Source organism: Pelophylax lessonae (assembly GCF_965119305.1).
Source record: "Pelophylax lessonae genome assembly, chromosome: 5".
In the NCBI taxonomy this organism is placed as follows: domain Eukaryota; kingdom Metazoa; phylum Chordata; class Amphibia; order Anura; family Ranidae; genus Pelophylax; species Pelophylax lessonae.
This window is the reverse complement of record NC_138772.1, coordinates 170,279,925-170,292,697: the sequence shown is the minus strand read 5'-3', so window position 1 is coordinate 170,292,697 and position 12,773 is coordinate 170,279,925. Positions and strand designations below refer to the sequence as shown.

Below are 12,773 nucleotides of genomic sequence, written 5' to 3'. Positions count from 1 at the left end.
ACACTAGTGCATGTACTGTTTCGCTGGCATGCATGACAATAGAAAACACATTTTTCTCTATTCTGCAGGTACTTCTTTTGGTGTAGTGCAACCCATAGACTTCAATAGGAACACATAGAAAGTGCACGTTAAATGCACATAAATGCCTTTTTAGTGCATTTTTGGCAGAGATTGGTGTTTATAAACCCATTCTCTTCGTCCTACAAAAAATGAATGAAGCATAAAAACGCATCAAAAATGTGTGTAAAAATGTGCAAAAACATTCTACAAAAATGCACTGAAAAAGACATGATTATGCAGCAGCACTAGCCTGAACCTAGGCTAGATTTGCTAAAGCACTGTGTATCTTAAACAATTGCTATATTGTTAAAGGAGGCTGCGGGATATAAAAAAAAACAAACAAAAAAAAACAGACACACGTACTCAACTATGTGGCCGCAACATCAGTGTGATGCTGCAGCTGTCCCCCTCTGACTCCAAGACTGAGCAATATTTAACCGCTAATCACTCAGTTCCTGGTCTTCAGTGATCAGAGAGCAGTGATAGTCAGTCACCGGCTCTGCTCTGCACCTTCAGCACTCACTAGAGTGCTGGGCTGTGGAGAGAGTGGGAGCAGCTGGCTAAGGCTCTAATGGCACTTTTCCACTGCAAGTACCAGCTCGGCTCCACTCGGCACTGCTTGGCCCTGCTCGGCTCAGTTTGCTTTTCCACTGCATGGTACAAGTCGGCACGTTTCAGCACTGTACAGGCCCCTCTCAAAAAATTAGCATATTGTGATAAAGTTCATTATTTTCTGTAATGTACTGATAAACATTAGACTTTCATATATTTTAGATTCATTACACACAACTGAAGTAGTGCAAGCCTTTTATTGTTTTAATATTTATGATTTTGGCATACAGCTCATGAAAAACCAAAATTCCAAAATTTAACCAAAATTAAAAAAGTGTTTTTAATACAAAAAAAGTCAACCTTCAAATAATTATGTTCAGTTATGCACTGAATACTTGGTCGGGAAGTAATGACTGCAGAAATGACTGCTTCAATGCGGTGTGGCATGGAGGCAATCAGCCTGTGGCACTGCTGAGGTGTTATGGAGGCCCAGGATGCTTTGATAGCGGCCTTGAGCTCATCCAGAATGTTGGGTCTTGCGTCTCTCAACTTTCTCTTCACAACATCCCACTGATTCTCTATGGGGTTCAGGTCAGGAGAGTTGGCAGGCCAATTGAGCACAGTAATACCATGGTCAGTAAACCATTTACCAGTGCTTTTGGCACTGTGAGCAGGTGCCAGGTCGTGCTGAAAAATGAAATCTTCATCTCCATAAAGCTTTTCAGCAGATGGAAGCATGAAGTGCTCCAAAATCTCCTGATAGCTAGCTGCATTGACCCTGCCCTGGATAAAACACAGTGGACCAACACCAGCAGCTGACATGGCACCCCAGACCATCACTGACTGTGGGTACTTGACACTGGACTTCAGGCATTTTGGCATTTCCCTCTCCCCAGTCTTCCTCCAGACTCTGGCACCTTGATTTCCGAATGACATGCAAAATTTGCTTTCATCCGAAAAAAGTACTTTGGACTACTGAGCAACAGTCCAGTGCTGCTTCTCTGTAGCCCAGGTAAGGCGCTTCTGCCGTTGTTTCTGGTTCAAAAGTGGCTTGACCTGGGGAATGCGGCACCTGTAGCCCATTTCCTGCACACGCCTGTACACGGTGGCTCTAGATGTTTCTACTCCAGACTCAGTCCACTGCTTCCGCAGGTCCCCCAAGGTCTGGAATCGGTCCTTCTCCACAATCTTCCTCAGGGTCCGGTCACCTCTTCTTGTTGTGCAGCGTTTTCTGCCACACTTTTTCCTTCCCACAGACTTCCCACTGAGGTGCCTTGATACAGCACTCTGGGAACAGCCTATTCGTTCAGAAATTTCTTTGTGTCTTACCCTCTTGCTTGAGGGTGTCAATGATGGCCTTCTGGACAGCAGTTAGGTCGGCAGTCTTACCAATGATTGCGGTTTTGAGTAATGAACCAGGCTGGGAGTTTTTAAAAGCCTCAGGAATCTTTTGCAGGTGTTTAGAGTTAATTAGTTGATTCAGATGATTAGGTTAATAGCTCGTTTAGAGAACCTTTTCATGATATGCTAATTTTTTGAGATAGGAATTTTGGTAGCTGTATGCCAAAACCATCAATATTAAAACAATAAAAGGCTTGCACTACTTCAGTTGTGTGTAATGAATCTAAAATATACGAAAGTCTAATGTTTATCAGTACATTACAGAAAATAATGAACTTTATCACAATATGCCAATTTTTTTAGAGGGACCTGTATAGGCTCTACTCGGCTCGGTTTGCTTTTCCACTAAAGTAGTAAGTGGGTGGGATTACAACGATTTTCTGACCAATCAATGGCTAGTAGTGACAAACAATCTAGGCTGCATGCAAAGGATAGTGGGATATGGTATAGGTACGGCCCGCTTGGAACCCCAACCGAGGTGTTACTGTTTAAGCGAGTCGTACCGAGCCGTACCATGTAATGGAAAAGCGCCGCTGTACCAAACTGTACCGAACCGTTCTAACACGTACCATGCGGTACCATGCAGTGGAAATGAGCCAAACGGAGCCAAACCGATCCGTTCCATGCAGTGGAAAAGCGTCATAAGTGGCTCACTGAGAGGCTGAACCAGCTGCTGGCCTGGGAATCTGGGTGCATCTCGACATTACTGCAGAGCCTGAACCATCTCTGTGACGTCAACGACAGCAGGCTTTAGCCTGCGGTGGGCTGAATCTGGATCACAGGAGTGCAGAAATAAAACTTTGGCCATACTTCACTTTTGAATAAAAAGCTTATCACCTCTTTCCATCATTTGTTGCACTCTGGAGCTGCTAATCTGCAGTTATTCCTTTCTACCTGCATGTTCTCCAGCTATGGCTGCATAGCATTTCTCAGAGTGGTTTTCCTGATGGTGACAACGATGGACCATTCCTGTGTAATGTTTGCTGAAATGACCCTTGTAGTCTACATTTCAAGAAAGTTATTTTATTGATTTTTATGTGTTTTGACTGTAAAAGCCATTTCACAAAGACTAATCAAACAGCTATTTTCCCCCATAAAACACTGCCCTATTCAGCCTGGTAATACCTACGTGGTCATAAGGGAGGCAGTTTAAGGTTATTATAAAGGAACTGCCTTTGTGGGATAAAATTACACTTCACACGTGTATAGCAATGTGCTGGGCTTTTATCAATAAACGTGCATCAAATACATCTCAAGTTCAATCAAATAATGTATAGTGCATAGTGTATAAATGAACATCAAAAATTACTAAATTCATCACACACAAAGTGCATAGTGCATAAATCAAATATATTGGATACATATCACAAAAATGTAAATACACTATATATATATATATATATATATATATATATATATATATATATATATAAAAATAATGTTTATACAGTACTATAAACAGATTGTGTGGAAAATAATAAGGCATTCAATTGGTATATGTTCATTTCATAAAGAAAAATAACACACACTGATATAATATTTATTTTGTGAGTTGAGCATATTTGATGTGAAAACTATCACAAGTTTCAATAAAGAACACAAGTAAGATAATTTTGCGCATCTCTTGCACTTGAGTAAACTACAGAGCAGTGCCAGTCCTGATTATACACAAGCTGTTACTGGATGGCTGTACAAACCTTGTCAGTGATATGTCTGCTTAGCAGAATCCATACTGCAGCTCCCCCTTTAGGGCACTGGACCTCAAGCCTGTACTGAGGATTGTTTGCAAGACTGTAAGCATCTTTCACTGGGCCCTGCTTCGCATCCCATGTACTTAAAAAAAAATATATATATATTTGTTAATTATAATATTAAGGGGTTAAAAAAAAAAAAGAAAAAAAAGAAAAAAACAAACAATGAAATGACAAACCTGTGAATACATGTTGATTCTTTGAAGAGGCTGGGATTCCAGCTTAAATAGATGACATCATAGTACTGGCACAGATCTTCCCATGTAATCCAAAAAATACCTAGGAATGAGAAATATCTAAAGGATAAACTGTGTATATATGTGGTAGGGTCTATAGGCTTCTTTAGAGGACAGGAACTGATGTGAATGCAACTATGGAATCTGTGATGTGATGCATATATTAGTGCTATAATTATAAACAAAATTGAAAAAAAAAAAAAGTATATATATATATATATATATATATATATATATATATATATATATATATATATATATATATACACACACACACAAACATAGAAAACACACTCATGCCATCAGTATAACCTAGTGCAGTTTCTATTCCAACCCGATTAGGTTGTGTAATCCTCAAAAAAGACCCACAGGAGTGTCCCTTGTGTGCAAACTGCACTTGCAATTTTAAATTGAACAAATGAATAAAAATGATATCTTAGGTGCACATATTCAATACTCAATTAAATACCATGATTGCAAGTAGTAGAAAATAATAAAAGGGCTCACCCCCAAGTAATTGTAATATGCAGTTGACAAGTCCTTTGACATGTAATAAAGTGCCTTGCGATTTCTTCAGTTGCAAAATCCACTTTAGTGCCACCAATTCACCACGTGTGTGATATAGGTCCCCACTAATCAAATGGAGTTTACCCTCTTGTTTTATAACAGGGAGGAGTTGAAAATCGCTTATATATACACACACACACACACATATATATATATATATTTATAGTGTATGTATATACAGTGGGTACGGAAAGTATTCAGACCCCCTTAAATTTTTCACTCTTTGTTATATTGCAGCCATTTGCTAAAATCATTTAAGTTCATTCTTCTTCCTCATGAATGTACACATAGCACCCCATACTGAAAGAAAAACACAGAATTGTTGACATTGTTGCAGATATATTAAAAAAGAAAAACTGAAATATCACATGGTCCTAAGTATTCAAACCCTTTGCTGTGACACTCATATATTTAACTCAGGTGCTTTCCATTTCTTCTGATCATCCTTGAGGATCATCCTTGAGATGGTTCTACACCTTCATTTGAGTCCAGCTGTGTTTGATTATACTGATTGGACTTGATTAGGAAAGCCACACACCTGTCTATATAAGACCTTCCAGATCACAATGCATGTCAGAGCAAATGAGAATCATGAGGTCAAAGGAACTGCCTGAAGAGCTCAGAGACAGAATTGTGGCAAGGCACAGATCTGGCCAAGGTTACAAAAAGATTTCTGCTGCACTTAAGGTTCATAAGAGCACAGTGGCCTCCATAATCCTCAAATGGAAGACGTTTGGGACGACCAGAACCCTTCCTAGAGCTGGCCGTCCGGCCAAACTGAGCTATCGGGGGAGAAGAGCCTTGGTGAGAGAGGTAAAGAAGAACCCAAAGATCACTGTGGCTGAGCTCCAGAGATGCAGTCAGGAGATGGGAGAAAGTTGTAGAAAGTCAACCATCACTGCAGCCCTCCACCAGTCGGGGCTTTATGGCAGAGTGGCCCGACGGAAGCCTCTCCTCAGTGTAAGACACATGAAAGCCCGCATGGAGTTTGCTAAAAAACACCTGAAGGACTCCAAGATGGTGAGAAATAAGATTCTTTGGTCTGATGAGACCAAAATAGAACTTTTTGGCCTTAATTCTAAGCGGTATGTGTGGAGAAAACCAGGCACTGCTCATCACCTGTCCAATACAGTCCCAACAGTGAAGCATGGTGGTGGCAGCATCATGCTGTGGGGGTGTTTTTCAGCTGCAGGGACAGGACGACTGGTTGCAATCGAGGGAAAGATGAATGCGGCCAAGTACAAGGATATCCTGGACAAAAACCTTCTCCAGAGTGCTCTGGACCTCAGACTGGGCCAAAGGTTTACCTTCCAACAAGACAATGACCCTAAGCACAAAGCTAAAATAATGAAGGAGTGGCTTCACAACAACTCCGTGACTGTTCTTGAATGGCCCAGCCAGAGCCCTGACTTAAACCCAATTGAGCATCTCTGGAGAGACCTAAAAATGGCTGTCCACCAACGTTTACCATCCAACCTGACAGAACTGGAGAGGATCTGCAAGGAGGAATGGCAGAGGATCCCCAAATCCAGGTGTGAAAGACTTGTTGCATCTTTCCCAAAAAGACTCCTGGCTGTATTAGATCAAAAGGGGGCTTCTACTAAATACTGAGCAAAGGGTCTGAATACTTAGGACCATGTGATATTTCAGTTTTTCTTTTTTAATAAATCTGCAACAATGTCAACAATTCTGTGTTTTTCTGTCAGTATGGGGTGCTATGTGTACATTCATGAGGAAGAAGAATGAACCTAAATGATTTTAGCAAATGGCTGCAATATAACAAAGAGTGAAAAATTTAAGGGGGTCTGAATACTTTCCGTACCCACTGTATACACACACACACACACATATATATTTATAGTGTATGCATATATACACACACACACACACACACACCATACACACACATTACCATTGTCAATTTTCTGGGCTGTCCGTGGATCAAAATTCAAGTATTTTTGCAACTCAGGGGTCCAGCTCCTTTCATCCTTCTCACAAAAACGACCTTTCCACCTTAAATGGCTCCAGGGGTTCTTCAACTGCAGGAACCTCAACGTCTGCAAAGTAAAAACAAAAAATAGATACATATAAATGTACAACCGTTCTGCACTTTATGCAACAATTATTTTATAAGCCATTTACATTTTTTGAGGGGTTAGTAAGTAAATACATGCTTATTGTACTGTATACACTTTTATTCAACATAAACACAATATATAATGTACAGTAGGAAACAGCTACTCTTAAGATCTCACAATAAGGGCTTGTTCACACATGAGGATGGGGAGGGAAGTAAAACCAGGAAGTTAATCTGCAGTTTTAACAGCCCCCACCCCCCCCCCCCCCTACCCGACTGCCCATATGAACACTTAAGATACAGTTGTTCATGGTTGTACACATACCGCAGCAAAACTTAAATAGCAAGTTTTTTTTAGCTGAATGGGACTAATGCAGTTTCATGGGGCTGTGCTGGAACCGCGCTGCAACTGCGTACAATGCATGCAACTGCGGTGCGGTAGTGGATCAATTATAAGGTTAAACCAGGGGGGTGAGGAGGTGACATATTGTCTCCTCACTGTCTGTCAAACACCTCTGAAAATTGATCTGAGAGTGAATCACCTTTCAGAAAATAGCAGGGCCTGCTGCACTTAAAAAGGAGCCAAAACACCCATAATTGATAAGAAGTGTGGAGAAATCTCTAACAGACAATCCGAATTCAGTATTGAGCAGCATGTTGTAAATTAACTCTTAATTAGCTGCAGTGAGATGCTACAACTATTACTCTAGGGATTCTACATAGTATTTATCAAGATTTCTAGATGCAGAATTGTGCACACTGACTATATCAACCATAATCTTCTCCCTTTTATTTCCGAACATGCACTGGGAAAGAAAAAGGAAGGATCTGATTGGTTAGTATTGTGTAGGGAATAATCCTTCTATTAGAGATTTTGATTTGTAAGACCTTGGATTATTAAAGAACATGAAAAATGTAGTATATGGCAGTTTACCAGCACTTAGAAATGATGGCTGCATAGGTTTAGTTTTTCCTGGATTGCTTTTCTTTTATATTCTCCTTGTAACACAATTTCTGTCCTAAGGTGACAACACTAAAGCATGGTACACACAGGTCGAACATCAACCAGTTCAACAGAAACCTGTCGACATTCAGACCGTGTGTACATCAGCCTGTCTAGCTTTGTAGAATAGGCGTGCTGGAAAACCAGCAGCCAATCGGCACCCAATCAGCACTGGCAGCCAATGGCTGAGAGCACTAATGGGTGTGTACAGGCAGGGGGGAGGGGCAGTCCCCTTGTCAGAACACAACAGCTCAGCAGGGAGATCGCTGTACTAACATTGGATAGTTTTTTCGTTTATCCTGCTGGGCTAAATAAAATAAAAACCTGTCAGCATGTACCAGGCTCAACTCACTTGTTCTCTGACTAAAGAGGAGCAACACCCCTTCTCCTCTCTCTTACACAGGGAGAAGATGTTTTGTTGTTTACAGAAGACAGCTAGGACAGCTGATAACATTGTATGAAATTTCAGATCAGTGCAAAGGAAATTACAAGGACACTGGATTTCTGGCAGGATCAAAAACTGAATTTTTGACATACCGTAAAATCCATTTCCCTGATGTTCATTGACAGACACAGCTTCAGATCTTCATAACCACTGGGTTATACTGCCCCCTACAGGAGTAGGACACTAGGCAGAAAAAAAAGTCTGGCTACGCCTATGGGCAGTCCCAGGAGGTTTACTCCCTCTCTCTGCTATAGGCACTCAGTTTAGTTACAAGCAGTATCAGATGAATTACAACTCCACAGAGGGATGGGTGCTGTGTCCATCAGAGAAATTGATTTTTCAGTAAGTCAAAATTCCCATTTTCTCTTTCTTTCATTGACGGACACAGCTTCAGATCTTCATAACCGTTGGGACGTCTCAAAGCAGTGTTAAACATGAGGGGTGGGAACAGCAAAAAAATTCCCAAGGCTAAACAGTAGCCAACCAGCAACAAGTGCCCCTCAGGTCCTCAAACCAGGAAGGTGCAGTCCAATTAGAGTTTCTCCTGAGGCGTACCGAGCATAGTCTAGCTTCATAGTGACATCAGGATTATACCAACAATCTCAGACTGACAATGTTTCTATATATTTCTGATGCAGTCAGAGAATGTCTGCTCACAATCTCCACACACTGTATACACTTTATAAACTTTGTGAAAGTGTGCACAGACGACCAAGTGGCCGCCTTGCAAACCTGCGTCACTGACGCATGATGAGGGAAAGCCCAGGAGGCACTAAGCGCCCGAGTAGAGTGCGCCTAACAGGGAAAGGAGGAACTTGACCCTTGATGGAATAGGCCTGAATCACTGTCTTTAGGATCTATCTGGAAATGGTCGCAGAGGAAGCGGACAACCCTTTACGAGGCCCAAGCGTGAGAACAAAGAGTCTGACTTCCTGAAAGACTCCGTAGCTGCTAGGTACACCCTAATTGCCCAGACCACATCCAAGGCATGCAAGGCAATTTCCTTCAGATGTTTAGGCCTGGGACACAGGGAAGGCAACACAATGTCTTCATTCAAATGAAAATCAGAGACAACCTTTGGAAGGAACAACGGACAGGGGCGAAGAATCAGCTTAGCTCTATCAATCACCAGCTAAGGCAAACAACAGGAAAACGCTGCCAGTTCCGACACCCTGCGCGCAGAGGTGATAGCCACCAAAAAGGCCATTTTCTGGGACAGTGCAAACAGAGGAATCTACTGAAGATTCTCAAAAGGAGGCTTCTGGAGGACCAAAAGCACCAAATTGAGGCCCCAAGGCAGCAACGGAGCCCGCGCTGGAGGAACTAAATGTTGGACACCCTGAAGAAAGGTATGCACCAGGGAGTGAGTGCCCAAAGGTCATTGGAAGACCGCCAAAGCCGACACCTGGCTCTTGATGGTACTCAAGGCCAATTTCTGTTCAACCCCCCATTGAAGGAAGGTCAAGATCTGAGCCAGGAGAAGGAGCGAGGATGAACCCCAAAAGACTCACACCATGCAATGTACGTCTTCCACGTACGATGGTAGATCCTCCTAGAAGTCGATTTCCTAGCTTTTAACAGTGTAGGATTCACTGACTCAGATAAACCTCTATCCTTCAGCACCTGGTGTTCAAAAGCCAAGCCATCAAAGCCAGTGACTGTAAAGCAGAATGAAAGATCAGTCCTTGGAACAGCAGATCCTCCCTGAGAGGAAGCTTCCAAGAACGTCGGAGACCAGCCGCACCGAGTCGGCGTACCAAGCTCAGCGAGGCCAGTCAGGAGCTACTAAGATGACCGTAATTCCTTCTGCCTCAATCCTGCGTAGGGGTCTGGGCAGAAGCTTGAGAGGAGGGAAGGCGTAAATCAGATGATACTTACCCCACGGAACCACCAGCGCGTCTGTGGCGTCCGCCAGAGTATTCCTTGAGCGAACCACAAACCTCTTCACATTTCTGTTGAACCGAGACGCCAACAGATCCACCTCGGGGGTGCCCCACCAGAGACACAACTGATGAAACACCTCCAGATGAAGGATCCACTCCCCTTGGCTCAACAACTACCGACTGAGGTAATCCGCCTGCCAATTTTCCACCCCAGGAATGTGTATGGCGGAGAGGGATGGAACAATCATTCTGCCCGCCTTAGAATGCCGGCTACCTCCAGAGCCACCAGGACACTTCTTGTGCCCCCTTGGTGATTGACATAAGCCACGGCCGTGGCATTGTCCGATTGAATGCACACTGAACAACCCTGAAGACAATCCGTCCAATGGTTCAGACACAGTCTGATCGCTCAGAGTTCGAAGACATTGATCGGTAGTCTGGACTCTTCTAGAGTCCAGATCCCCTGAGCAGGATGCTTGCCAAGGACGCCTCCCCAGCCGGACAGGCTGGCATCTGTGGTGACCACTGTCCAATACTAGGGGAGGAAGTATTTGCTCAGCCGAAGCACCAAAGAATGAAGCCACCATATCAGGGACTCCTTCATTCCCCGACTCAGCCAGGTCTGATTGTCCAGAGACTGCGGAGTCTTGTCCCATTTGGTCAGAATCTCCCTTTGCAGGGTCCTCGTATGGAACTGTGCAAACGGAACCGCTTCAAAAAGGTAGACGCCATCAGGCCTAGCACCCTCATGCAAGTCCGGAGGGATGACCATCTGTTGGACAGCAGGAGACGAATGGCAGCCTGCAATTTCTGGAGTTTGTCCAGAGGAAGGAGCATTCTGGCTAAGAGTCCAGAGTCAGACACAGGTAGTCCAGCTTCGTGAATGGAACCAGGGCAGACTTCTGAAAATTCAGAATACAGCCGAACTCCCGCAGAGTTCATATTGTGATCTCCAGGTTTTCCACCAGAGTAGAAGGAGATTACACTCACAGAAGGAGATTGTCTAAGTAGCCCAGTACCGTGATCCCCCGTTGGCGTAACAAAGCTAGCACTGGGTCTAACACTTTTGTGAAAATCCGAGGAGCAGAGGCGAGACCAAAGGGTAACAGCACAAACTGATAATGCTCCTCATCCACAGCAAAGTGGAGGAAGCGCTGGTGACTGGCACATATTGGAATGTGAAGGTAAGCATCCTTGATGTCGATAGAGGCGAGGAAATCCCCTTGACGCAGGGATGCCACCACTGTGCGAATGGACTCCATTCTGAACTTCTGCACCCGCACAAAGCAGTTCAGCGCCTTGAGGTCCAGGATTGCACTCACTTTTCCTTCCTTCCTGGGAACTGTAAACAGGTTTGAGTAAAAACCCTGAAAACGTTACGAAGTTGGAATCGGGACAATCACCCCTTAATGTAACAGGTCTTGTACCGACCAAAACAGACCCTGTAAGCGGTCCGGGGACAGGTGAAATTAGATCTTGTAGCCAGACCGAATGACTTTGTGGATCCACTTGTCTTGCACCAGGGAAGTCCATGGGTCCAGAAACCAGAAAAGACGTCCCCCCACCCCCAAAACGGGTGAGGGCGCACCTTCATGCTGAAGGAGCCTTGTCCGTGTGTCTGGAGAATCCCGCTCTCGGCTTGCCAGACCAGGTTCGTTTGGATCCAGAGGAGGCCCTGAAAGGCTTCGAGCCCTTCTCAGTCGACCCCGAGGGACGAAAAAAACGAGCCGAAAAGGAAGGCCCATGTCTACGGCGAGGTTCCTTGCCCTTAGTAGCCTGTGGAAGAAAGGTACTCTTCCCCCCGTGAGACCTTTTATAATGTCATCCAGGGTAGCTCCAAACATATGATCTCCTTGAAAGGGAAGATCAGTCAAGGCCTTTTTAGAAGTCTGGTCTGCAGGCCAGCATGAGCCAAAAGACACGCTGAAGGAGTACTGGCAAAACAGAGCCGAGCCACTAGGGGAGTAGCATCCAAAGAGGCATCACAGATAAACTGCAGCCCCTGGACCAGCTGATCCGCCAGTTCAGCAAAGGCGGGGGGGGGGGGGGCTCTTCTCCCTCCAGGTCACGGCGTAAAAGCTTAGCCCACTTGGTCAGAGTTTGCGACACCAGGGCAATGGGGAATACCGGCCTCAGTGCCAAACCAGCCAGAGTGTACATATTGCAGGCCACAGCCTCCGCCTTCCTGTCTGCCGGATCCTTAAAGGTCGGGGACTATTCAACATAGGAGTAACGCCTAGTAAAGCGCTTAGGGACGATTTGGTCGTCCCCACTCTTTAGCGACGATTCTGTCAAAATAGGAGGGGGAAAGAAAACACCTTTGCCTGGATTGCTTGTGAGTGCCAAAAGGGAACCTGCGCCTCCATCGCAACTGCAGCTGCATCCTCCATCTTCAAGGTCTCACGCACAGATACAATCAGTGCTTCCACCAGCGCCTTTTCGTGCCCGGTATTGTGGAGGAATCATCCTATCAGAGGATTCCTGGCATGTGGTTGCAGACCCGGCAGGGTGACCCACGTCCGCGGCGGCCGAGTCAGATTCAGGATCTGATGAGACAGATGAGGCAGGGGTGCTTTTTGCTAGCTCATCGCCCGAAGACCACCGGGACACAAAGGGCTCCAGGACCGCCTTCAGTGCATCGATGGATGGTTGAGACCCGGAGGGCCCCACAGCCTCAGAGAGGGGATCAGGTGGGGAGATGTGATCCAAAGACTCCATGAGTCACCAGGGGGACTCCACAAAAAATGTAAAACACTGCAAGGGACACCTCCCACCGCTCTGGCAGCACCACCCGGTCG

At 44.7% G+C, this 12,773-nt stretch overlaps 1 protein-coding gene across 1 annotated transcript in view; it reads right to left on the bottom strand.

Moving 5' to 3' along the window:
• Positions 1-12,773, bottom strand: part of CAPN7 (calpain 7) — a 136,735-nt gene that overhangs the window by 29,224 nt on the left and 94,738 nt on the right. Inside the window, exons 13-15 of the mRNA XM_082257541.1 lie at positions 6,480-6,624; positions 3,944-4,043; positions 3,711-3,846 (exon numbers count right to left, since the gene is read on the bottom strand). Coding sequence (XP_082113667.1) covers positions 3,711-3,846; positions 3,944-4,043; positions 6,480-6,624 — 381 coding nt within the window. The remainder of the gene's footprint in view (positions 1-3,710; positions 3,847-3,943; positions 4,044-6,479; positions 6,625-12,773) is intronic.